This window comes from Herpailurus yagouaroundi, unplaced genomic scaffold (assembly GCF_014898765.1).
Source record: "Herpailurus yagouaroundi ecotype Mexico unplaced genomic scaffold, PumYag 67793, whole genome shotgun sequence".
Classification (NCBI taxonomy): domain Eukaryota; kingdom Metazoa; phylum Chordata; class Mammalia; order Carnivora; family Felidae; genus Herpailurus; species Herpailurus yagouaroundi.
The window spans coordinates 3,337,852-3,365,809 of record NW_024420586.1 but is presented as its reverse complement, the minus strand read 5'-3'; the positions used below and the strand labels follow the sequence as shown (position 1 = coordinate 3,365,809).

The window sequence follows — 27,958 nt, the reverse complement described above, 5'->3', positions numbered from 1 at the left end:
AAAAAAGCAAACATGAACAACAAAACTTGACAAAATCTCTCCCCATTAGCAATCAACGACAAAGGCACTGTAAGATTTCATTATTAATGTACTTTCGTGCAAAGAAACAGAACACCCTTTAGTGCTAACTGCTCCCTAAATTCTGCTGGCCAGTACTAGCCAAACGTGTGGTCATGTGGAACTGTATTTTACACCATGGTACATTGTTTTGCTTTTGCAGTCACTAACCGAACCATCGCTAATACTCGTTTTCTGGTCCAAGGTACAGTACTTCTTTTACACAGCTGAAGACACAACAATTTTGCTGTCTTAAATCCATCTCTTCGAACTGCTTATTTTGATTGTCTATTATAGAAGAAAAGGAATGATTCTTGACTTTTATAAAAGTGTGTATAACCAAGCATTACCAGATTTTTAGAACCTCTTACGTCATAAATCAAATGTTATGAAAATAAACATAAAGAAGCAAGTATATATTTTACATAATCTTTGCTATGGACATTTAGCTCCGGAGCTGAGAAAGAAATAAGGATTACTTAGAACCTGTTTTCATAAACATTATCCTATCCATTTATGCAGCTCAAAATGCAGCCTGAAGCAGATTCTCTGGATAGGCAACAATTAGACATCCTAAAAGTGCCTCACTTATAAATTCAACAAAGAGGTTCCCCAAACTTCCAAAATATGCATCCACTTCTTGTCACATTACCAAAACCTACTCTGTTTCTTCCCCACAGTCCAAGTTTTCCTCACACAAAACAAACGTCGTGAGGCACGTCGAGCAGTGACTTCTATAATGATGGACTGCAATGACCTAAAAGATCATCAAGGAACCAGGTAAAGCACTAGCTTAGAAACTACGTTGCTCTTACAAGCCACGTGCTTGTCAACGCAGAAATGGGAACGCGTAGCTGCTGGTGTGTGTGACCTGATGGAAAAGTCGGTGTCCGCTGAGCCCATGGCATTGTAATGGGCGCCTACAGGGTCTCGTGTCAAGACCCGGTCCTGCAGTTTAATATAATAAAACTTTGAGTCTGAAGCCTAACACAAAAGCTATTTTCCTGATTCTTGGCCTCAACAGAAATAATGGGTGGGGGGGCTATTTCCATATGATTTTGAAGTAGAAGGGATATTGCTCATACAAAGCTACTACCCAGTGTGTGTCTCGGGTGATTCCCTTTTCTCTGGGGCTTATTATCTGGTCGGTTCGCTGTCTTTTGCAAAGTTCCAAGAGTTGCAAATTATGCTTCACTCTACCTGTTAAAAAAAAGGGGGGGGGGGCAGGGAAGAGTAAAAAAAGTATAGCTGTTCTATCAACTGTTACTGATGATGTGAAACAAAATGTCATCTAAACTCAAGCCTGTTCCCTTGCTTGAGCATATTCCTGCAGTGTGGCTTTTACTACCAACTTCAGAATGGAAGGGAGATACTGTGTTACTATTGTCCCAAAATATTTAATTCTGTATCACAAATTCAGGTCATCTTTTAAACCTATGATGAGCTTTTCCAGGCCCCCTCTGGAAGTCTAGATTTCACATTCTATCATCAGCCACTTTCCTACCTATACTGATTTTCCCTAACACATGGCAAGCATCACTGAGCAAATGACGACAGGATAAACACAACAACTCTCCAACAGGAAGCAAACGCCAAGTAGGCCCGTTACTCTTCTGCAAGAGTGCCTATGTGTCCGCTACAGATAGAAGAGCACACAAAAGCACAAATGTACCAACACACACACACGGTGCTAAGGGCTTCTCAAAATTGTATGTCTGGGTACTTAGTTCTGCTGTTGATAGGAAAAGACATGGGCACCCAGTGTTAAGACGAACCCATGCAAACAGGAGCCTGAAGACCAGCACTGCTGCTAAAAAGCCCATTTCCTGGTCATGGTCCAGGGGGCAGGAAGAGCGCTATTAGAGAAAAGGAAAGATCAACACCACACCTTTGGTTCAAGAAGCAAGGACACTTTTTAAGGTGAAAATACATTTTCTGTGTGTGCGTGTGTGTGCACACCATGTGTGGGGGGAGAGGGAGGGAGGGAAAGAGAGAGATGCAAGAGTAAGTTAAACTTCTGGAGATTAGTAAGGTGTTTGAAATGTAAATTATGAGAAACATTAAAGAGGATGTTCCAGAAAATACCATCCATTAAGTGTAGAGTCATACTTGGTAAAAAAACAAATAAATAAGAAGTCACTACTACATTAAACATAAACACTGCTGATGGTCTTTCTGAAGGTTCCCAAAGTTCCTCCTTTATTCAGATACTTAAGTCCTGTGTCTGCCATGTCCCTGGCACTATGCTCTGCTTCAGGGACATGAAGCAAAACACAGCCCTACACAGCACAGCTCGTGTTCACAAGGGGCTCACAGTCTGGGCAATAGGTGCTCACAGAGGGTTACAGAGCGCACGGGAGAAAGGAAGCCATTCTTCCTGGGTAGCTGCTGGCATAGACACTGTGCCACTGAAGGCGTGAGAAGCTCACACAGTGGGCCAGTGTGAGTGGTGGGGTGTGATTCTAAGCAGAGGAGACGAAGGAGTGAAGGCCGGGCAGGAGAAAAGCACATGGGATCTTTGAGGAACACCAAATTCTCTTGTGTGGAGGGCAGAGGACCCGCAGTGGATGGTGAGGAGGGAGAAGGAGGAAAGACTAGCTTTTCAAGATTAACACAACACTAAGGAATTTGGATTTTCATCTGCAAGAAATGAAAACCCAATGAAGGTTTTTAAGCTGAAATGTGACATTACTAACCCTATTCTCGAAAGGTAATCTGGAAACAAGTGTAAAGAATGGACTGATAAGGCCACAGACCAAGACAGGAAGATCAAGGAGAAAGCTCTGGATAAGATAATGGAGAACTAAATTCAAGTAGTGAGAATGGAGGAACAGGCAATGTAACGGTATGAGGAACACACAATACCATGATAGCCAACACAGACAACCTGGGGGCTTCTATTATCCTGAGCTGGGACATACTAGAGGACATCACTCTGTGTACCTCACAAGATTACTGTGAGGAACAAATCAACAAAGGCTGTGAAAATGCTCTGAAAATGGCAATGCACAGGGTAATGTAAAATGTATATTAATGTAATGAAATACTATTTTAAAACCATTTGTCTCTTTCTTTAAAGCACATTAAATGGGCACCTGGGTGGCTCAGTCGGTTAAGCATCTGACTCCTGGTTTGAGCGCAGGTCATGATCACATGGTTCATGAGATCGAGCCCTATATTGGGCTCTGTGCTGACAGTGCAGAGCCTGCTTGGCATCCTCTCTCTCTTCCTCTCTCTTTGCACTTATCCCACTCATGCTCTCTCTCTCTCTCAAAATAATTTAGAATACATTAAATGTTTTTGGTAGGTGAGATGAGAAAAAAAAATGGTGTTTAGGGAGGACGGTTCTGATAGTCCTACAAAACAGGGAAGTCAGTTAGCAACATTTTCAAAGTTCACACAGGAACCCTCTAAAATCTCAAAATATTTCAAAACAGAGAGAGTATTCTATTCTCATTCAAGCTGCTGCTGCACGGTGAGTTAGTTGCAGAATCCCACTACTGTTATCTGATTCTTCCAAGGACCACTGGCAAATGCAACCTAGGGAACGTCCCATTTATTTACTGTAAGTGAATTTTTTAAATAAAAATTATATACATTTAAGGCATACAACATGATGATTTGATATACACGGTGAAATGATGACTACAGTCAAGCTAATTAACATGTCTTCTCATAGAGTTATCCCTTCCTGTGTTTGATGACAACACCTGAAATCTACTCAGCAAATTCCCACTCTTCGATACAGTCTCACTAACTACAGCCACATGCCACACACCACATCTCTAGGCTTCACCCTACTCAACCACAACTAGGTACCCTTTAACCAACACCTCCCCTGCCCCATTTTGACTTCTGGGCCTTGCTAATGGAGTTCTAGGCCTGAGAAAAACTACACACCTCATACAGATGGGAAGCTGAAGCTACTCAAATAGAGACTATGGTGGGTCACAGTCACGACTGAGAGGGTGGTGACAGGACTGCATATCACAGAACCACTTCAGATTGTTGTCAAGAAGCTAATTCCTCAGCATACACAGGAGTGGATGAAGTCATGAAATCATTATACAGAGGGTCTCCTAGAAGAGATACAGGGAAGATGACATTTCTACACATAAATACTCCTAAGCCTAGGCTTATACAATCCTAGCCACAACAGAGAAGAGACAAGGTTGAGCAATGCTAAGTACCTGCCATTTGTCAAATGTCAGTGATATGCCATGAAAAACGTGGACATATTAAAGACGCTATGGTTTTTTTTCTTTAATAGCATTATTTGCAGTCACATAAGAACTCATTTTGTTTTAGAAATTTAATTCCTTTCTCATCTATAAGAATGTGTTGAACTTGATACAGGTGTGAAAGCATATACCTTTTCATAACTTCATATATAGAGAGAAATCTTACATGTAATAATAATCAGATATTTCATATACAGAAACAACATTTAAAATACTTAGTGGTTGGGGCGCCTGGGTGGCGCAGTCGGTTAAGCGTCCAACTTCAGCCAGGTCACAATCTCGCAGTCCGTGAGTTCGAGCCCCGCATCAGGCTCTGGGCTGATGGCTCAGAGCCTGGAGCCTGTTTCCGATTCTGTGTCTCCCTCTCTCTCTGCCCCTCCCCCGTTCATGCTCTGTCTCTCTCTCTGTCCCAAAAATAAATAAATGTTGAGAAAAAAAATTAAAAAAAAAATACTTAGTGGTTATTATTGTATTACATTAGAATTTACCAACATTTGTTTTTTTGAAAGTTTAGTAATCACACAAGGGAACTTCTAAAAACACCAAAGTCCTTGCCCACGCTCAGAAATTCAAATCTAATGTTCCAAGGTGTACTAAGCCATCAGGTACTTGTTTTAAAATGTACTCGGGTGATTCTAATGAACAATCAAGACTAAGATCCACTGTTTCTGCTTAATACAGAGACAAGTATATAATAAAAAAGAAATGGGGATGCCTGGCTGGCTCAATCGGAGGAGCATGCAACTCTTCATCTCAGAGTTGTAAATTCAAGCCCCCACAATGGATGTGAAGATTACTTAAAAACTTCAGAAAAAAAAATGCCATGATGAAAAATTCCAAACACAGCATTTTCAGAATGTCCTATTTTTCTTAAAATGTTCCCTTGGTTTTCATAAAAATATTTAGGGTTTTAAATGGCTGGGGCAACATCAAGATTTCTAAGATGTGGGGCGCCTGGGTGGCGCAGTCGGTTAAGCGTCCGACTTCAGCCAGGTCACAATCTCGCGGTCCGGGAGTTCGAGCCCCGCGTCGGGCTCTGGGCTGATGGCTCAGAGCCTGGAGCCTGTTTCCGATTCTGTGTCTCCCTCTCTCTCTGCCCCTCCCCCGTTCATGCTGTGTCTCTCTCTGTCCCAAAAATAAATAAACGTTGAAAAAAAAAATTAAAAAAAAAAAAAAAAGATTTCTAAGATGCAAGTACTTGATTCTCAAATAGGATTGGAGTCTGTTCCATTTCGTTTATTAATAAGGACTATATTAAAGTTCATTGCTTCATTTTTCTTTTCTCCTTTAAGCAGCTTCATTGTTCTTTTTTAAAAAATATTTATTTATTTATTTATTTAGAGGGAGAGCACACAAACGAGTGGGGGAGGGGCAGAGAGAGAGAGGGCGCGAAAGAGAATTCCAAGCAGGCTTTGAACTGTCAGCACAGAGCTCATCTCAGGGTTTGAACTCACAAACCCATGAGATCATGACCTGACCTAAAACCAAGAGCCAGATGCTTGCTTAACCAATGGAGTCTCCCAGGTGCCTCAGCAGCCTCATTGTTCTAATGAAAACAATACACGCTTATTGTGAAATCTTCAAAAAGAGAAAATGTAAAAAACATAAAAATCAGCTGAACTTTTCACCATTCAGACATGACTTTTGACATATGGGAAACATCCTTCTAGAAATCTAAGCATGTGCATGCACACACATACACACATATTTTACATGACACTCTTTTGTGTTTTTATTTATTTAAAAAAAATTTTTTTTATTTTACATTTTTTATTTTTGACAGACAGAAACAGAGCACATGTGGGGGAGGGACAGAGAGAGAAGGAGACACAGAATCCGAAGCAGGCTCCAGGCTCCAAGCTGTCAGCACAGAGCCCGACGTGGGGCTGGAACTCACAAACCGTGAGATCATGACCTAAGCCAAAGTCGGACGCTCAACCCACTGAGCCACCCAGGCACCCCTTTCTTCATTTAAAAAAAAATTTTTTTTAAGGCTTATTTATATTTGTGAGAGAGAGACACACACAATGTGAGCAGGGGAGGAGCAGAGAGAGAAGCAGACACAGAATTCAAACCAGGCTCCAGGCTCTGAGCCATCAGCACAGAGCCTGACGCGGGGCTCGACCTCATGAAATGTGAGATCATGACCTGTCGCTTAAGTCAGATGCTTAACTGATTGAGCCACCCAGACGCCCCTACGTGACACTCTTTAAGCTGGTGTTTTTAAAAACTCAACAGTATTCTGTAGCCAAATATTAGAGCCAAAAATAAAGATTTATAAAATAAATTTTAAGGGCTGCATATTAACTATGCATTTATATAGAGTATTTTTTAACGTTTCATGAGCCCTCAGTATTTTTTGAGAACCAGCTGATTCACCTGTGATTCTCTGAACTACAGAAATAGCAGAATGAAAAATTACACAACTGTATTTTGATATACTAAGAAATTGGAAAACAAAATTTAAAAAAACTTTCTCCAAAACAAACTCCTTACGTATAAACCTAGCAAAACATATACCTGACCTGAATGCTGAAAACTACAAAATGCTAATGAAAGAAAAAAAAAAGACCTAAATAAATGGAGATACATACCATGTTCATGGATTGGAAGACTCAACATAATAAAGAGATCAATTCCCCCCAAAAGTAATATATAGATTTAACACACTTCCAAGAAAAATCTCAGCAGCAATTTTTGTTGATAAACACAAACTGACTGAACTTCTATGGAAAGGGAAAAGAACTAGAAGAGCTAAAGCATTTTTGAAAAAAATAAGATGGAAAATCACACTACCTAATTCTTTCTATAAAGCTACAGTAATCAAGTCTGTGGTGTTAGTAAAGGAAAAAACACAGAATACAGAAGCAATCCAATGTGGAGAAACAAGTCTTTTAGTAAGTTGTGTGGGAACAATTGGATTATATAGTCCAAAAAAAAAAAAAAAAAACCCACTTGTCCTAAGCCTCAACTTAAACAGAAATGAACTCAAAATGGATCAGAGATCTAGATGTAAAATCTGAGTTTGTAGACAAGACCAAAAAGCATGATGTATAAAATGAAAAAATGACATACTGGACTTCCTCAAAATTTAAAAGTTTTGTCCTGTGAAATGCACATTTAAGAGAATGAAAAGACAAGCTAGAGACTGGGAGAAAATATTTGCATATCACATATCCAACAAAGAGCCTGTATCTAGAATATGTAAGAAAACCCTGAAAACCTAACAGTAATAAAACAAACAATCCAAATAAAAAACGGGGAAAAACTTGGACACTTTGCCTAAGATGATGTTAAGAGTGGCAAATAAACATATCAACAGGTTGAAAAATACAAGGATGAATATAAAACCACTAACCATCAGGGAACTGCAAATTAAAATCATCATGAGATACCACCACACCTATTGGGATGGCTATAATAAAAAATGCCAACAATACCCAGTGTCAGTGAGGAGACCTAGAAACTGGAACTCTTATAATATGCTGCTGGTGGGAATGAAAAATGGTATAACTATTCTGAAAAACAGTTTGACAGTGTCTTAAAAGAGTAAACATACACTTTTAGCCAGCAAATCTGCTAATGTATTTATGCTAGAAGAATGAAAACATACCCTCACAGAAAACCCTATACACAAATGTTTATAGCAGCTGCATTCATAACTGCCAAAAACTGGAAACACCTTTCAGTGGGTGAATGGATCAAATAAACTGATATATACAATGGCATAATAGCCAGCAATAAAAGGAACTAGGTGAAAGAAGGCAGTCTTGAAGGCGGTGTACCATAGAATTCTTACCCGTATGGCCTTGACAAGACAGAACCATAGTGACAAGAACAGATATAGCTGCCAGAGTCAGGGTGGGAGGACAGGTGACTAGAAAAGGACAGCAAGACGGAGTTTTGGGGTCACTGGAATTATTCTGATTCCTGATTGTGGTGGTGGTTACATGAATCTAACAATGTGCTAGAATTTGTAAAACAACAAACTCTGCTATAGACGTGGGTGGGTTGAAATGGATGCATATTTGAAAAAAAAAATGAATGCATATTTGAATATAGGAAAGTTAAGTGATCCTTTTAAGTGGCTCAAGACCTAGGTCTAGTTTCTAGAAAGCTGGGACAGTGAACATAATTACTTGCGTGCTGAACTGCTGCTCATGATGTTAAGGTTGTCTTCATGATTCATTGTAAGAAAAGTAATGAATGAAGATATCACTTCATTTTCTTTCCCAAATCCTCATAGCTAAAATTTCCAATGGAAATGTCAGAACTTTTCTCCAGCATTCTTTGTGGGAATTGCCCTTAGTATTTCATTTTATATTCACAGATCAAGTACCTACCCAACCCCAGCTAAGCAAAGAAACACACACATTACAGTTTCATCTTGCACATCTCTGGGAATGGCAACACATTCGCTATGGTAGATCCCAGATGGAAGAGAAGGACAGGAAATATGATGCTTTGTAAGCAAAAGTGGTACTGACCAAGATAAGATAGCCACCTAAAGGAACTGATTTTAAAAGCGTAACTCACAGAAGAAGCATACGGTAATTATGGGAAAGGGATATGGGTGACGGAAACGTTCCATACCTTGACTGTGGTAGCGGTTACACAACTCTGCGCATTTGTCAACACTGAGAACTGTACACGCAAGAGTGAATTTTACTGTACCTAAATTTAAAGATACATTTTCAAAATGAACCAATACCACTCACCCCAAAAAGCTGCATACTTGGAAAGCAGAAATAGAGTGTCATATACCATATGCCATTCAAGATAATGGATTTTTGAACAGTAGAGTACAAAAAGTTTATTGGTATGGTTTCAGATTCCACACTGAAAATAACCTGTAAGAAACCACCACATTACAAGGTTTGGTATAGGGACAAAAGAGAATACCCACAATTAATGGAAAAGGCTATTAAAATACTCCTACATTTTCCAGCTACGTATCTGTGGCAAGCCAAATTTTCTTCATATACTCCCGACAAAATAACATATTCCAACTGACTGGATGCAGAAGCAGATATGAGAATTCAGCTGACTTCTAAGCCAGATGCTGAAGAGATTTGCAAAAAAAAAACAAAAAAACAAACAAAACAAAAAAGAAAAAAAAACCCCAAAACAATGTAAAACAATGCTACTGTTCTTACTAAATTATTTTGCCTTGTAATAGTTATTTTTTCATAAATGTTGTTATAGAGTAGGTTCATTGTTACTTATAAAGGAGTTAATACTTTGTAAATGTGTCAGTTTTAATTTAAAATCGAGTAAATGTGAATACATATAACCTACATAAATGAAAATGCTTTGGCATCCTCAGAAATTTAAGAGTGTACAGGGTTCCACAGACCAAAAGGTTTGAAAACCACTGTGCTATATCACTGCATATACTCATCAGCATGAGAGTCTAATTTGCTGTGAAATTTTAAGCGGGCCTTTCTTGAATCCAGGTTCTCCTTTGATCTTTCTTTGCTGATCAGTCCCTAAAAGCAGTGGCTCTTGAATATCACTAGACAGAAAGCTGTAGTTGAGAGAAATTATCCTAAGATGACCTATGATGACATCCACATGGTTTCTAAATTCTTAGGGGCGCCTGGGTGGCGCAGTCGGTTAAGCGTCCGACTTCAGCCAGGTCACGATCTCGCAGTCCGTGAGTTCGAGCCCCGCGTCGGGCTCTGGGCTGATGGCTCAGAGCCTGAAGCCTGCTTCCGATTCTGTGTCTGCCTCTCTCTCTGCCCCTCCCCCGTTCATGCTCTGTCTCTCTCTGTCCCAAAAATAAATAAACGTTGAAAAAAATAAATTCTTAGTATACATATGGACATAGATCCTGGGATATGGGTTAGTTTGGGTTATTTTCCTGGCACAATTTTTGGACATTCTTTGCTGGTGGATGCACACTGATGGCCTGCTACCCTGGCCAAGAGCTCCTGAGACCTAGGCTAGCAAAACATCTAGGTTCCCAGCAGCCTGAAGAGCCTCTCAAAGAGCCAAAGAGCCTGAGCACCTATGCAGCATAAATGAGGCCAGGGACTTTCAGCAAACAAGCAGGATGGTGTCCTTCACAAAATCAGCCACCTGACTTACAATATGCTGCAGCAGAGTTAAAAAAAAATTTTTTTTTGAGGGGGTGCCAAGAGTCAGATGAGTTTTTAAAAACATCTTTCTTTTATTTATTTATTTCGAGAGAGAAAGAGCACAAATGGGGAAGGAGCACAGAGAGAGGGGGAGAGAGAATCCCAAGAAGGCTCCACACTCAGTGCTGAGTCTGATACGTGGCTCAATCTCACGACTGAGAGATCATGACCCAAGCGGAAATCAAGAGGTGGGTGCTTAAGTGACTGAGCCAAGTGCCCCGAGGTGAGTTCTGAACAGGACAAAAACTTACATACTGCTTTTCAAGATCAAACTGAGACCAACACATTATAGCGTTGGTATAAGCATATGGTAGAGCCACTCCTGACTTACACGAAGCACAAAACAAACCAGTACCCATCAATTACAAAACAGTGGTGCTCAAGGGCGCCTGGGTGGCTCAGTTGGTTGAGCACCTGACTTCGGCTCAGGTCATGAAATCCCAGTTCATGAGTTTGAGCCACGTGTCGGGCTCTGGTGCTGACAGCTCAGGGCCTGGAGCCTGCTTCAGATTCTGGGTCTCCCTCTCTCTCTGCTCCTCCCCTGCTCACACTCTTTCTCACTCTCAAAAATAAATAAACATTTAAAAATATATATAAAAATAAAATACAACACTGGTGCTCTAATTTTTATTAGAATTGTTTTTCAGAATCCAGGCTTTGAGAATTTTTCTCTAGTGTCTCTGAAAGGCAGCTAAATTAACTCCCTCATGAACAGTTACAGGGTTATTCCTTTCAACAGAACGCTAAGCGAGATGGCATGATGCGGATATTTGTATCTTTAACTATCCATTTCCACGTTAACCGCAACATATGCTTTCTAGGAAAACCAAACATGAGACATCCGTTGTCTGAGGCGCTCTCCTCCCTCTCTCGTTTACATGTGCAGCAGAAAACACGTAGTTCTGTTTTGCTCCTTGAAGTCCAGAAGGTCAACGGTGTGAAAATCTCACTTTTGAAAGGTTAAGTGAAATTATGTTCTGGTTCAATTTCTTACTCTACTACAAGACAGGAGCTCTAGACGAATGGAGTTAGACCTCAAGTGGAGTTTTTCCTAAATATACAAGGTTAGAAACTGAAGAAAGGAATTCTACGGTTTCGGCACAAGCAGTTTGCTGCTTTTGCCTGCTTGTTTTCATATATGTGACAACTCCTATGGCATTTCCTCAGCATTTCAAAAAACCTCCAATCTTCCCTTCAGAGGAGGCGAACTGTATCACAAGTTGCTGAAACCCCAGGCTTCCCTTCAGCTGCCGGGCTAGCCCTTTGCTGGGGGGCTATAATCAGCTTTTTGGACTCTCACCCCAGTCAGCCTTGCGGCCTGGCCTACCCGCCAATGCTAATGCCTGGGGTCTGTGCGGCCTCCTCCCGGAAGGGTGACTACAGTGAAGATGGTGAGCAACCGGTTATTCGTGAACAGATGTCTTACCATATATACTGGGCAGAATGCTGGACGGTCCCCCAGTACGGTCACAGGCCTGATGGTATCGTGACTTTACAGAATCACTTGATAGCACCAATGTCTCCGAATATATCATGAACCCATTTCGTAGCATCTTTCTGAGCACGTATCAGGGTGAACACAATACCGAGTGCTGGGCCCCGAAGTCGGGGTCTAGTGTCCTTTCCTTGCTTTTAATCACTTCCTCAAGCTGCCTTTATTAGTGTCCGTTCCTAAGGCTCACTTTAGGATCCTATGTAACAACACTGAACAACGAATTACCACAGTGGCCAACTGCAGGGAGAACCAAGAAGAAGCGTGGTGTAGAATCATTCTGAACTGGATGGTTGAGGCGAGGCAGCAAGACGACAAAAGCTTCTAATGGACACCTCTGAACAGGCGGTGAGGCCCCAGCCCAGGTCTGAATCTCTGGGGGTTATGACCATATGCAGGAACACAGGTGAGCCATGTTCACCCACCATATCTCAGGAAGGAATAACAAGCGCTAATAATGCGCACTCCAGGGGTGTCTGAGGGCTCAGTCAGTTAAGCATCTGACTCTTGGTTTCGGCTCAGGTCATGATCTCGTGGTTTTGTGGGCTCAAGCCCTGCGTCAGGTTCTGAGCTGGCACCACAGGAACCTACTTGGGATGCTCTGTCTCCACCTGTCTCTGCCCCTCCCTACTAGCGTCGTCTCTCTCCCTCTCTCAAAATAAATAAATGAATTTAAAAAATAAATTAAAAAATAATGTGCACTCCAGGCACTCTCTAAGCACTTTAAATGCATCCTCCCAGACAGTCCTCTGTATGAACTTACACAGCAGGTACCATGACCATCGCTTCACAGGAGAATGAAACTGTGCCTTGCAGAAGCTCAGCAACTAGCCCAAGTCACACAACAGGCAAGCGACTAGACAGGAACCCTGATCTAGGTGTTTGAGTACAAACCGCACAGTCTGTTGTGAGGCTAGCAGCAGATGGTCTCAAGACTGACAGAATGACGCGCTAAACTTGCGGAACACAACGAAAGGACAGGCAAGGGCCATGGCTGTACCTGCCCCCACCTGGGCCAAAACAAAAAAAAACAAAAAAACCAAAACCTCAGGAGGAAGAATATGCAAACGTAGGGAAAGGTATGGGCAAGGCAGGAGCTGTGGTCCGAGCTCAAATCATGCAGGCAGCTTCAGGGTCAGTCCGTGATACACAACACTGTTCCCTGCAGTCAGAGCACCTCAGAATTTGGTGTGGGTCTCCTGTGAGTTCCTCAAGATCATGCTCTGGTTCTGAGCCTTCCCAGACAGGATCCACGCCACAAGATTAAGATGAAATGAAACCAAAGATAAAGAGGTGCCGTGCTAACTAAAGAGTACATGTAAATGGTTCTTCTATGAGGGACGAGTCGGGTGGCATATAAGGCTCTATCTGATCCAATTTGCTTTTGAGAAATCTTTTATAATAGCTGATATTCATACCCTGGTAAGCTGCTTTTGGCATGTCTCAGGGGATTATATTAGACCAATTATTCACTTAGATTTGTACAACAATAAATTTGCTTACAGTGACATTCTACTCCAACCACCACCAAATTCCATTTCTTAGTTTTTCTGTGAGAACCCACCATGGCATAGTAGCGACATGTTATACGTGACTCAAAAATCACCTTGCTTGGGGCGCCTGGGTGGCGCAGTCGGTTAGGCGTCCGACTTCAGCCAGGTCACGATCTCGCGGTCCGTGAGTTCGAGCCCCGCGTCGGGCTCTGGGCTGATGGCTCAGAGCCTGGAGCCTGTTTCCAATTCTGTGTCTCCCTCTCTCTCTGCCCCTCCCCCGTTCATGCTCTGTCTTTCTCTGTCCCAAAAATAAATAAACGTTGAAAAAAAATTAAAAAAAAAAATCACCTTGCTTGATATTCGTACCTAAGAAAAATAAGCCACCCACTAATAAAAACACACTAACACTCCACCAATGGGCCTGGGGCTTCGAATACCACATTTAAAAAATGTGATTGGTGTCCGTGGTGTAAATGTATGCTTGGCTTGTCAAATGGTGGGGAGCAAGAAGAAACATTAATTCTCATTATGTTCTTTTTTGTTTTGTTTTAATGAGATTTAGGATGCGTTTTATGGATTCCTCCAGAAACGATCCTTCTCCCAGCACTGCTGGGCAGCACGGACTTGGCTGCGTGCAAAGCTGAATGAACGGGGTGGAGATGTACTGCTTCCTTGCGTGCCTTCTGCACCACTTATAATTATGCTGTTAAGAGTCTTTACAAAAAAGAAACCCAATTTATCCTTTTTAAACGTTCTAAATATAAATGCAGAGGCCAGGAAATAAACAGGAATTCCAGTAGTGCTGAGACTTTAAACTATTTGAACTCACATACCTGTGACACTACTGCATATTGCAAGCGCTAACCTAAAAACTAACAGCCCGCATCACCACAGGTAGGAAATGAGAAATTTTGAGGGTTATTGAACACCAAATATTTGCAGCGGAACAGGAGAGAGTTACTGAACATCACCGCATGGCTCTACAACCCTTGGATCCACCTGCACAACAGAGCTCTGTCATGACACGCTGCCACATTTGCAAGAGAAATGAGAGTAGCCATGTTGGTGATTTACACGGGTGAGGGGGGGGGGCACGGCAGGGCGGGAGGCTGCTTGCTCTCTCATTTCTCAGATTTATTAATTCCTCAAGTTCTGCGTATTCCTCAAGAAATGCTCTTTCGTCAAGCACAGTGGGACACCATGGACTCTGTCGTCTGTGACTCTGAATGAGTACATATTGTGCTGGAAAAAATAGTTTAACCAATATTTCACCAAGTTCTCCTTGCACTTTTAATAAAAGGTACCTCCGACTCAATGTCTCCCTTAACGTTATTTGTAGTGGTTATTATTAATTTTGTCTTCAAGAAATGCATATCCATTCCAAACCTAAAAGGCTTTTATTTCTTTGTAAAGATGGAAAAAAAAAACCCAGTTTACCATGGGTTCTTCACATACTACAAAACATCCCACTCCACTTCCCGGACATGTGCCATCTCTCAGAGGCACCGACAGCCACCACACTGACGCTCAGCATCGGTGGTCGAGCGCACTCCCTTCTCTACTAGGTGCTTCCACATGTGAGGTTAACAAAGTCTCTGCATCATGAAGCAACTGACACTGGACGTTATAGTTGGAATTCCTCAAAAAGGTAGGTCCAAAAGACACTTTTTAAACGTGACTTATGCCACAATTAATATACTAAGGAGTAAAAGGGAAAAAATCAGGGAAAGAGTGGGAGCGCGAGAGGAAGCAGAGGGCAGCGTAAGACTGTTATCGGGACAAGGAGTACTTTCCTGCACGATGTGATTTCGCACCATGATGAAGATATTTCTGCTCTGATGCCTCTTTGCCGGATACTTTAGGGAGAAAAGAAAGTAAAGCTATGAGGTTGCAGATCAGCATATAATGAAATCAGGAGTAATCGGTGACATAGAAAATGGAAGACAGAGTAAACAACTTTGTCAATGTTCTCATGATTTTATTTGATGTGCCATTTTGTGTTAACCTGAGAATCTTGTATACTACCAATAAACCTTCTTCTAGTATGACAGCACTGTAAGAAAAGAATTTAAAGAAACACATGAAAGTGTAACCTTTTATTGGTTCCTCTGGTTACTAACCACTAAAATATACATACTACTGAGAGCAAGGGGATGTGGCAGAGATCACAGGTGAACCACACAAGAAAGCACAGCCCGTCCTCAGAAAGCTTCCTTTAGGAAGATTCTAAAATTGTAAGACCAAAAGCAAATTTCTAAGGAATCCAACCACCAATTTCTGATCCAAGCAACTGACAGTCATCATATGCATGGCAGTGACTAGTTGTTCCAAGTTATGTTTTCTAGACGGAGGGCCGGCAACACCTTTACATTAAAAAACCACGGTCAAGTGCTGTAAGTAATGCTCCTTTACAAGCGGCTAGAAAGGCTACAAGGCTGGTGAGAGATCCGTGTTGTCCCACCAGAACTCTAAAACCTGCATAAGCAAGTCATCAGGGAGAATTTAGGAATGGATTTCAGTTGACAATGCACCTTTAGAAACAAATGGCTCTTTTAAGTATTAAAATAAGGGTTCAATGAATATTATAACTAACAGTACTTGAGAGGAAAGTAAATGACCCACTATACCCTTCCCAGGTAGCAAGAGGGGTCAGATTTCCCATTTATCAGGAAGTCTTCAGGGTAGACCGCAACTCAATCTCAGACTCTCTTCGGTGGCTACTTCGTGGACAGCCGAGGAGAACACTTCAAACATGAACCAGCTAAACAAACTTCCCGGCAGCACTTGACAGAGCTACACCTATTCTTCCCATTTCCAAAGCAGTGGAGAATTAATTACCAGTTCTATGGATCTATTGTAAGTATAATAGACTAAAGAGCTATCACAGACACATTTATTGTAAAAGCACAATCCCAAGAGTGTCTAGTGGAGGGCCAAAACGATTAACACAAATGCTTTGTCAGATCAGAGATAAAACCTGCACCGCCCAACTGAGGAATGAATTCGAACAGTGGGTTATCTTTCAAATTAACCAGGGCAGTTAGTGAGGAAAATTTCATGAAAGTGTAATTCTTAGCCTTTGTGAATCCACACAGCAGGCATTCTGCCAGCTGACAAGATGATGAAATTTTCATGCTTAAAAAAAGCCCTCTTCATTTCCCAATTTAGATTAGCTAGTGTTTCTCTCCCTTTATGTGCATGTGCGTGTGTGTGTGTGTGCGCGCGCGCGCGTGCACACGCGCATGTATGTATTTGCTCTTCTGGAGCAGAATTTAAGGGGAGAGGAAACACATATCAATTTTTCACTGTAAAATTGAGTCTTTCAAAAACATCCTTAAAAGCTCAGAGATATCGTCTTTAAATGGGCTTTTTGTGATTTTCCAAAAAATACCAGTTCAATTTTAACTTTGTATAGAGGAACCCACAAGGACCAGGGCACAAAGTAAACTGTGAATTAGAGCTTTCTGTGATACCTCCAAGTCTTTCAATGTTTCCATCAGGTCCTGAGATAAAGCACTAGAGTTGTTTTCCTCCTAGACAATTAATGTATTTAATATTCTTACTTGACGCTTTTTGGGTTTCTAATGTACACTGAAATGTAAATGTCCTAGGAAATAAGAGTTCGAGGGATACAATCACTGCTATGTGGTGAAGAGAAATTCTCCACAGAAGTAAACGATACTAAGACATTAAATGATATAGATTTATGCATCAGATATGCAGAATTTTGAATGTTTGTTACACATTTATTCGGTCAGCACCATTTATTCATGACAGAAACTAACAGGGTATGTGATGTATTTTTTTGAAAAGCGATTTAGAAGCATATATTGTTACCCTGACTTCTGTCCCTTTGTTTTTGACAACATGATTTCTTGATAACCTAGAACTATGTTCCTGGGCAGGTAGCATTTGGTCAAGTACCACATTCTTACACTGTCTTCCTAAAGCTCCTCACCTATGGAGATGGCTTCCTTTCTTAATGTAGGTTGTACTCCCCCTACAGTGATTCTAAGACAAAAATGAAAAACAATATGGACTCTTGTTCTCAGTCCATGGACAACTTTTATGCGCAGTGGTAGTATTTAGCTTGTGAAACAGGAAGAAACCTTTTTGGTCATTAGCTTCAGAAAACAGTCACTTTATCTCAGTACTTATTACCAATATCCTTGTCTCCAGTACAGTTATTAATCTCCAGCTGGATGGCCATCGCTACCATATATCACACTGAACTAACTGTCACCAGTAGCACGTGAGGCAGAATAACAAAAGAAACTCAACACCACGTCCCTCCATCAGCAGAAGTTCCTTTAAGTGTGGGGACAGGAAAAAGAGAACAGTCTACAGTGAAGTAGAATCTAGAGGTGTTTGAGCATTCTGTATAAAAGCTCTAATCATGAGACTATTTAAGACATTAGTTCAGCATGGGGCCATAAAAAGAACGAATAAATGGATTTCTTTCTCTCCCATGCAATTACATATGACTAAGATCAGCAAGTAGAGAAATACGTTCCTAATTTTGAGGACAGTCGTATCAATCTTCAACTTCGGGAGTGATTATTTGGGTATTTTAATTAGACATCCCTTAGAAAAATCAATCAAGTGGGCACTTAACTAGAGGGAAACTGTTATTTGTTGTTGAGATGGCTGGTAGACAAGACAATTAAAGCAAATACAAGAGAAGCTACAAAAACTACAGAAACGTTGGGTTAAAAGTCTGGATGCCTATATAAGTTATTTAGCTTGGAAAATATTCATATACCCACCACGACCACCACCACCACCAGCCATACAATTCAGTTAGAAATCGATCTTTCTGTGAGAGCATGTTGCTAACTATATAGAAGATTCCTTTTCTGTATATTCTCAACTTAGTCAAAACAGATTGTCCTTTCTTAGGGGAGGCAAGAGATGAGTTTCTTCTAGTATTAACATTTCCATGGTAAAGATTTTGATAGACTAAACACGGAGAGAAAGCTCAGAATTCTTCCCTAGAGTCAAGAATCATGCTCTGCTCAACGAGGTCTGTAAATGAGGAGATGAATAGTTTTGATTTTGGCTCTTCATGCTAAATAAAGGCCTAACATTACATGTGCTGAACACTTCATCTACTGAGGAATGTGAACCCACAGATAACCGTTATTCCTATCCAACTGTTCATTAAGTGTGGCACAGGATTATTCACTAAAATGTTTCAGATATCCCAAAACGTAGTCATAATTATTATTTTAAAAATACCTTCACACAAACCTACTTGGGTATTTTTGACAAATACAAATTATTCTACTCCAAAATTACAACACTTACACTCTATGTTTCTACTCTTCATCCTAATGACCTAATAATCAATTTTCATTTCATGAGTTCAATTTTAAAGAAGAAAATGCTGTATTATATGTTAACAAACACAAGTAGAAAGTAAAGGATGATACTGATGAAGTCATGGGTCTTACCTAACAGAATCTGAGCATTTTTTGGAAATGCCTTGCCAATGTAGCTTCTTTAAATAAAGTTACACTGAGCTTTCACGTAACAGAAATTTTTAGATGACCAAAAAACCTCATTCCTATGAAATGTTAAAACCAAAAATTAAAAAAAAAAAGCCTTTCTAATGCAGATAGCTCACTCCTCTAGCATTCTTACAATATGTTTATAAAAATTAGCCATTCTCTTTAAAATGCCAGATTGCATTTAAAGTTAAAATATGTTTATTTTGATTTCCTTGGACAACACAGCTATGAAATGGTGTAGATTACCACATAAACATGAAGTCTTAGCTAGGAGACAGTTATTAAAATAACCAAACATGATGTTATGATTCTACTTGCCAAAGACAGGCAATACTGATTTTTTTGTCCTCTGGCCAAAGATCTGAGTGGCCATTTAATTTAGTCTTACTTAGGTAACAATAAACTAAAACACTTCCTGATTATATTCTCATTTTTCCTGAAAGCAAACATTCATTATTTAAAATACTGCTCATTAGTGACAGAAATGTAATGTTCCACAGAAAATCAAGTACTATTTCTGCAAAGTCATCTCAAAATTTTAGTTTCATAAAAAAACCAGTAATACAAAATCACACTGTTTTATTTTAAAAGAAGTACCAAACCTAAGTAAGTTGCATATGTAAGAAACTCATTGTGGATACTTACTTCATAGTATTTTTTAATGCAACGTCTAATGTCCATGATCAATTTGTTGCTCAGCTGTACCATAAAGGTCAAAGGTGAAGCCTTACAATCGATGTTACTGCAACGATACAAGCTGGGTTCTATATCGGTTCCCTACAGAAGTCAGAACAAATACACAAAAGGTTACTGTAAGGCCAGAGAAGGTTTTTTTGTGCTTAAAAGCTAACACGTGTCCTGGTGTACAATATCCATAATTCCTTTTATTGGTGAGTTTTTAATCCTATTTTTCTCAACTACTGTCCTCTCAAAGATCCCCTGAGTCACAAGAACCTCCTGCTTTTTTGCCACCATGATAACGGAATGCACACAGTTGAAGGGAAAACCCTGAAATCTCTTTTTTGTACGTTCAATAAATGATAGACTTTACGGATAAAATAATTTTCCCTCTGAAAATGCCAGTGAGGTCACACTATTGGAAATAAACGTTCTTCTTAGAGATATTGATCAAAGTTTTAAATGTGTGCTTATTCATCCCAAACCTGAAGGCAAGTGCACTAATGACATTAGTTTGCTTTCACAATGGCAACTTAATTTTAAGATGAAAGCCTAAAAATTAAGGACTGCAATGGAAAGCAATCACTTATTGTCAGCTTAGAACACCTAAAATTTCTGTAATCCTCCCTCTCTACCACCCCCTCAAATGACAAATATTTGGGGGAATGGAAGGCAAGAAGAAGAAATGTGAAAGAATTAACTATTAGCAGTTACAGAAAATGTCTTGTTTTGTTTTGTTTTAAACAAAAACAAAGCAAATATAATATATAGGAAAACTGTTGGGGTTTCTGGAGCATGTGTTTTCCTTCTTGATACTTAAACATCTTGGTTTCCTGCTCCAATCTGGTACATAACCCTACCCGCCACGCTAAGCAATTCCAGGTGGAAGAGATTTTAGAGCTTGACATCGGCTCTTCCACAGCTAGCCCATCTGCAAGTCGTCAAGCCTCCATGCAATTAACTATCTTATTTACAGCTGTAATGAAGCAAAACTCAAGGATTTAGCAAGTATTGCTGATCTGTGTCTGCCTCTTCCTTGCACTTGCTTCCAAAGACTGCTTTGTTTTGATTCAAAAAAATGCAAAACATCTGCTGTTTGTCCAAATTAACTTAAAATAATTACTTTTAATTTAGATAAAGGATGTATTTTCTTTCAGTTTCAAGGTTTTACACAGTTCTGCTGCCTACTCATTTGCCATGGCTAGTACATGTATAACACTGCAGTTGAATCAAGTAAATTGGCTAAGTTTCAAGTTCTGATCCAAGGTCAATGATACATTTTTTGGCAGTACTTCTTGAGAGGAATATCTCCCTGTGACTTTTTCAATGCCTGACATGCAAAGACAGCAGAAAAGATAATCAGAGTACCTTTGTCAAAAAGGAGGCAAGTGGGATGTGTAAAGATAAACAAAAATTTTCCAAAAACACTTAGTTCCCATTAACTTGATTTAAGATAAAGGCAAATATTGCTCTAAGTCTTAATAAATTGGGGCTGGGGATGGGGAATTACAGGTTACTGATTAAGGAATTACAATAAAAAATACTTTAAGATACTTTAGAATTTTTAAGAGATTCTATTGAAAAACCAAGGCCAAACAAGTACTCTAGCGAAGCCAAAAACAATATTTAAGCACATTCTACTAAGAGTTCTCAAGCAGAAATGAGGTTGTGAAGGCAGAATTCAGATGATGGTAAAATTCTTTAAGCACATGAAAGCAACATTCCCCCTCCTGCCCCGCCTTTCGTATATTTATATATAGTGGGGAGGAAAGGCCTCTATGCTAGTTGGTTAACAAAATGAAAAAAAGAAAACAGAAAGAAACAACTAACCGAACCATCGAAGACACTATCGTAAATATTCTCTGTCCCACACGTGGGGCACGGACATTTGAATCTTTCACAGTCCCTGTATTTCTCCTCATCTGTGAGCTGTGCTGGGCCACCAAGTAGGGCATCATTCTCCTCATCTTTATGGTAATGATGAACTCTAAACTGGGTAGAGTCGAGTCCTATTAAGGTTAAAAGAAAAAAGAGGAACAAATTTAGAAAGGAACAGTTATTTCAATTCCTGTACACAAAAAAGACCCCAAAGAAGAAAACTCACAAAGGAATGATTTTAAGTTCCTGCACACACATACACAACCACGTGAACTCAAGACAAAGGCTCACATCACATGGACAACTGACTTCTCTCTTTACAAAAGATTACTTTATTAAATAAAACAAGTAAACTGCACTAACACAATGCAGATATGCCCCCAGACGTTTGGGTTCAGAAGCAACTACTTCTATAGGATGGTTTTACTATCTTCTTAAAGTTCCAGTGAGAATCTCAAATAAATGTGCACTGTTATTAAGAAAATCTCTTAAAATCAAAGTATCACCATTAAGACTGAAATAGAGAATAAAAATCCCATTAAGGAAAACAAGTTCTATGCTATTACAACTCCTTCAAGTGCAGACACAAGTGCTAACCCTGATTTCAATGCAGTGGTCGATTCCATCTTGGCTCAGTAGTTAACAGCATGTAGGGTGCAATCTAATTCAGTGGTTAAAATTCAGTAGCAGCATCTGAGACAAAACGCGACACGGGTTTTTGGTGTTCTGAATTCAGAAATTTAAAATATGTGCAAAAACAATGGATCTACACATTTCTATAGGCCAAAACGTTCCCAACAATCTTGAAACAAAATATACCTTCCGTGTTTCAATCAAAATGATACAAGAACTCAATTGATGTATAGTTTATGCTACCCAGTTTCCACAAACTATTTAAAGAAAAGAAACATTTTTACCAATTTAATTTCCCTTTGGTCAAAGCATATCTGTCAAAATCTACTATTTGGATTTACACTTAAAGATAATTAATACACACTGCATCCTAAAATATTTTCTTGAAATCACCCTTCAGCAATCCCTAAGAATTCTAGGTTTTTTAGAAATTCAAGGAAAGCTATCATCTTTATTTTAGCACAAAGGTAAATAAGAAATATAAAAGTCACTGAGCAAAAAGTTGAAATACTGAAAAATACCTGAAAACTGTTTTAACTCTATCAACAGCTGCTGCATAGGTAGATAATCAAACAGATGTATTCAGAACTCAATGACAAGATCTTAAATCCTACTTGGTCAGTTTTCAAGTGCCATCTACACTTGAGGCTGACTGACACAGTGGAGAGGCGCTGAACAAAGAACAGTAAGACGGGGACTTTGAGTCTCGATTTTCTCACCTATGAAATGGAGGAAGTGTCACTGACCAGGCACTTTTGAAGTTTAAATCAGACATTGGAGGACAAACCCCTTTCAGTGGTGCCTATCATGTGATAAGCACTCAATAAATATCGTATGAATGAAAAATTAAAATAGTGGATGAACATCATTTAATCTAGACAATATTCACTCAAGATTATGTATTTGGAAAAATATACGGAACACATGTTCATGCTGCATAGCAAGTTAACAGCTGTTCTATGTAGGAATTCATCAAAATGAGCATTTCCTAACCTGATTGTACAATAAAAACAAAGAGTACACATTAAAAACAACTTGAGGGGCACCTGGGTGTCTCAGTCAGTTAAGTGTCCGACTTTGGCTCAGGTCATGATCTCGCAGCTCGTGAGTTCAAGCACCATGTCGGGCTCTGTGCTGATAGTTCAGAGCCTGGAGCCTGCTTTCGGATTCCGTGTCTCCCTCTCTCTACCCCTTCCCTACTCACATTCTGTCTGTCTGTCTGTCTCTCTCCCTCTCTCTCAAAAATAAACATTAAAAAATTTAAAGAACACTTGGAAAAGTATTCTTGGTTAGTGACATAAATTACTGTAACCTAGGTCACTTGGCCCCAAGACTCACCATACATTTTTTATTTTACAAATTAACCTCTAAGAAAAACAGCAAATTAGTGAAGAGTGAGGGAAGATATACCTTGCCATTTAAAGACAAGGAGGAGCGAGAAAATGAAAGACAATGCCTGGGAATGAGGCCATTTCTTTGAACTGAATGGTAACTGTTGTAAATTCCTTACACTCTATTTGTGAATCCAAATGTATTCACATAAACTCTTGCTTCATCAACAAATATGAGAAAGGAACTTCACCTTTTCTCTCATGGTATCATCATGTATCAATTTCTCAGACCAATACCATTCAAAAAGAAAGGAAAAGGAAAAACAATAAAGACAGGTTTTCTCAACAGCAGGCTTCTTTCACAATCCAAAAATCAAGGAATGAAACAACATTGGTCTCGCACATGCACAGAAACGGCCAACCTGCAGCAAGGAAGCAGGGAAAGGTCTCCCTAGGCTTCATTTAATTTAACTTAATTTAATTTAATTTTAGAAAGAGATTGAGAGCATGCACGAGTCGGGGACAGTGGCAGAGGGAAAGAGAATCCCAAACAGGCTCACACTCAGCATGGAACCGGATGCGGGACTCAATCCCATGACCTGAGCCGATACTAAGAGTGGGACACTCAACCGCCTGAGCCACGAAGGCGCCCTGAAATCTCTACTTTAAATGTCCAATTCCTTATCTCCCCGTGGCAATAACAAAGCCAAGTGGCATGGCTAATTACTTCAGATTTATTCCCATGCTGACTTTTTTCAAGAGAAGGGGCTTCATCTCAGCATTCTTGGTCATAGAACATTGCTATGTTTTAAAAATGTAAAAGGAAAGGACACGGTAATTACCTTAGCATAGTAGGTGTATAATGATCCTTGTAGAAGTTACTTGGATATAAAAATGTCATAAAAAAGTGATTTTCTTGAGTGGACAACTTTAAGTTCAACAGGCAAATTAGAGACGGCTAAATTAAATCTTATTATGAAAACATGTCATGTTAAAAAATAAGGATCACTGCTGCTGGAATCTTTCTTTTAAAGGTCAAAATCTAGGCTTCAACAAGCCCCAAACTTAATCAACATATGGATTAATTTCTCCAAATCCTCACAGAATTGTCAACAAGCAACTTATTTCAAAGTTTCAGGGGACTTAAAAGTTTCACTGCTTATACCGTAACTCATGAAGGCTGACGTGAAACAGGAAAAAAAAAGTATCTGGTGCTGCCACCTAGAGGTAGGTTCTGAATTTTAAAATGTGCAAAACAGAGCTGCTACATGGAACTGCATTTATAATTACGGTCCCTCCAAAATGCAACACTTTTGTTAGAAATGACATTAAAGCAAAACCTTTATGATCAAAGGTGTCATATACACAGTGTAATTAATATTAAATTGCTCGCCATACATTAAGTAATCATATTAGTCTTTGAGGAAGAGATGCAAAACTGATTTCCGAATTCCTCCTCTATTCTACTGACAGCTTTCACTGAACAAGTGACTTAAAGAAACAAACTTCATGCTCTATTTGAGAAAAGGAACTTCCACTTTTATTAGCCTAGCGTCTGACAGGTTCGAACGTCTGGTCCAGTTCAGAGTAAAGGAAAGAATAACCTACTTGGGTCTCATGAGTTATCTGGGGGAAGAACAGCCATGGTTCTCCCTGCAACAAGCAGAAATGATGTGTGCTTTTATTCAATCCCGTGACTCGCAGTGATACAGTCACACCATTTTTCTTGGGGGGGGGGGCGGGATGGGGAGGACAAAAGGGAAAGTGAAATGAAATTAAAATTCTGTCATTTATAATTAGACAATTTATAGGATCTCACATTATTTTGGCAACAAGATCAAAGCTCTCATGTTTCAAAAAGTATTTATAGAAAGTAACATCACAGGCACTGGGGTGGATGAGTTCAGCAGTGCTGTTTTTTACTTAAGATCGCCATATTCTTAAGCACACACACCTCCAACATGACATGTAGCACAAAATTAATTTTCCTACCACTATACTTTCTAAACATCGTAAGCTATACCTGCTGTTAAGAATGTTCACCTGCCCCCATTTCCAAGGAGTATTTAAAACTCTTCTGAAGTCAAGGCATTTAGTTGAGAGGCTGAAGCACTGGCCCAAGTAATTTTCTTCTTCCAAAAGACAAGGTCTCTATTAGCACAAATGCAAATAACTAAGGTAAAGCCAATTATGTGCGTCCATACAAGCGAGGAAGAAGAAAAAAATCCTTATGAATAAAACTCCAAATGGGTAAAGTGAGAAACTGATATACCTTAGCAGGTGTTGGTAATAATTACTGAAGTTGCTAATAATAGAATTCTGCTGTAAAACTGTTTCCTAAAAATCCCTTTTAGGAAATACATCATTTATGTTTTGCACAAATCCAAGCGTTCATGTATCTGGACTTCTTAGAGAATAATACACAAATTGAGTATTTAGTATGAGTAATGAAAAAATAAATGAATTTTTAAAAGGTAAATGCTACATCCATAAAAAGCCTTATACAAGAAATTTCACAGCAGCTTTATTCAAAATAACCAGAAACTGGAAACAATCAAGATGTCCACTGATAGGAGAATGAAAAAATAAACTTGTGTAATCTAACACGGAATACTACTCAGCAATGAAACAAGAATGCATGATGCTATACACAAGATGGGTAAATCTCCAAACTACTCTGCTAAGTGAAAGCTGCTGAACACAGTAAGTATACATTATAGAAGATCATTTATATAAAATTCTGAAACAGGTAAAACTAGCCAAGGGTAAGACAAATCAGGTGACTGGTTTCTTTCGTGAGGAGGGATGATGACTGGGAAGGAAAACAAGGCAACGTTCTGGGTGATGGAAAAGTTCTGTGTCTTGATCAACAGAATATATGAGACTCTTAAGACAGTAGCATCTCACTGTATGTACGTTATACATGAAAGAAACCATATGCCAAACAGGAGAGGTTTGTGACGTATATTTCCAAAGGACTCATATTTAGAACATATAATGCCTGCAAATCAGTAAGAAAAAGACAACCCAACAGAAAAGTATACAAACACCTCACCAGGAACCCGACAAAAAGGAGATAGTCAAATGGACAATAAGCATGTGAACAGGTGCTCAATTTCATTTGTCATCAAAGAAAAGCAAATTAAGATCACGATGTTATACCACCACATTAAATGGAGAAAACACACAACACCAAGTATTGGTAAGAATGTGGGGCACTTATACACCGAGAGCAGGGAGTGTACATTAGTTGAACCACTTTGGAAAGTTAGTAGTACCTACTAAAGCTGAACATATATGAGGCCTCCCATGACCTAGCAACTCTCCTAAGTATATACCCAACAGAAACACATGCAAGTGTTCAAGAGAAGACATGTGCAAGAATGCTCAATACAGCACTATTCATAATGGCCCAGTTGTGGAAACAACCCTCAAATGCACTGAAACAAGTGTGGTATATTCATACAGTGCATACAGTGCAATACTACACAGGAACGAAGTACAACCACACGGACGAAGCTAACAAACGTAATATTGAGTGAAAGTAGCCAGATACAAAGAGCAAAGACACAATTTCTGTCACATCCAAAAAACGAGAAAAACTCATCTATGATGTCAGAAATCAGGATAAGAATTTCCTGGAGAGAGTAGAAGACAGTTTCTAGGAGGTGCCATGAGGGGGCTTCTTCTGAGGATGTAATAATATATGTAATAATATATGTTTCTTGAGCTCAGGGCTGACAACGCTGTTCAGTTAGGTTTTGTGTGCTTTTCTGAATATATGTTATACTATTAGAAAATTCAGGGGGCGCCTGGGTGGCTCAGTCGGTTAAGCGTCCGACTTCAGCTCAGGTCACAATCTCGCGGTCCGTGGGTTCAAGCCTCGTGTCAGGCTCTGGGCTGATGGCTCAGAGCCTGGAGCCTGCTTCTGATTCTGTGTCTCCCTCTCTCTCTGCCCCTCCCCCATTCATGCTCTGTCTCTCTCTGTCCCCAAAATAAATAAACGTTAAAAAAAAAAAAAAAATTCAGGTCGAAAAGGATGAGAGAATGAGTACTAAATATTTATGATATGCCTATGTTGGGTTCTAATCTCATAGATGCACACACCATCACCTAGGAAGCAGTATTAGCAAAAACTGAAAGAAATTGAACTGAAATATGATCAAGTCTTTAGCTCTAACTACCACTTTACAGGAAATACAGGAGAGAGAGGAACATGTTAAAAGATACCAGTAGCATGCATTCGGCAAACTCCAGAATAAGAGAAATTCTATAAGACAAAAACCCCACGTTTCTTAACAAGTAAATTGGATGGTTGCAAAAAAAAAAAAAAAAAAAAAGAAAAAGAAAAAAGAGATTAACTGCCATATGGACTATTACATTCCAATTCAAACAAGAAGGTTTTTATCTTTTTTAAAGTTTATTTATTTTTGAAAGAGAGAGAGAATGAGCAGATGAGTTGGGGAGAGGGGCAGCAGGAGAGAAAGGGAGGGAGGGAGAGAAAG

General features: G+C 39.6%; 1 protein-coding gene across 2 annotated transcripts in view; it reads right to left on the bottom strand.

Moving 5' to 3' along the window:
- Window positions 1-27,958, bottom strand: part of POLA1 (DNA polymerase alpha 1, catalytic subunit) — a 305,357-nt gene that overhangs the window by 134,856 nt on the left and 142,543 nt on the right. For both annotated transcript variants that reach the window (XM_040468858.1, XM_040468857.1), the window contains exons 33-34: window positions 21,442-21,620; window positions 19,579-19,710 (exon numbers count right to left, since the gene is read on the bottom strand). In XM_040468858.1, the coding sequence (XP_040324792.1) occupies window positions 19,579-19,710; window positions 21,442-21,620 (311 nt within the window). The remainder of the gene's footprint in view (window positions 1-19,578; window positions 19,711-21,441; window positions 21,621-27,958) is intronic.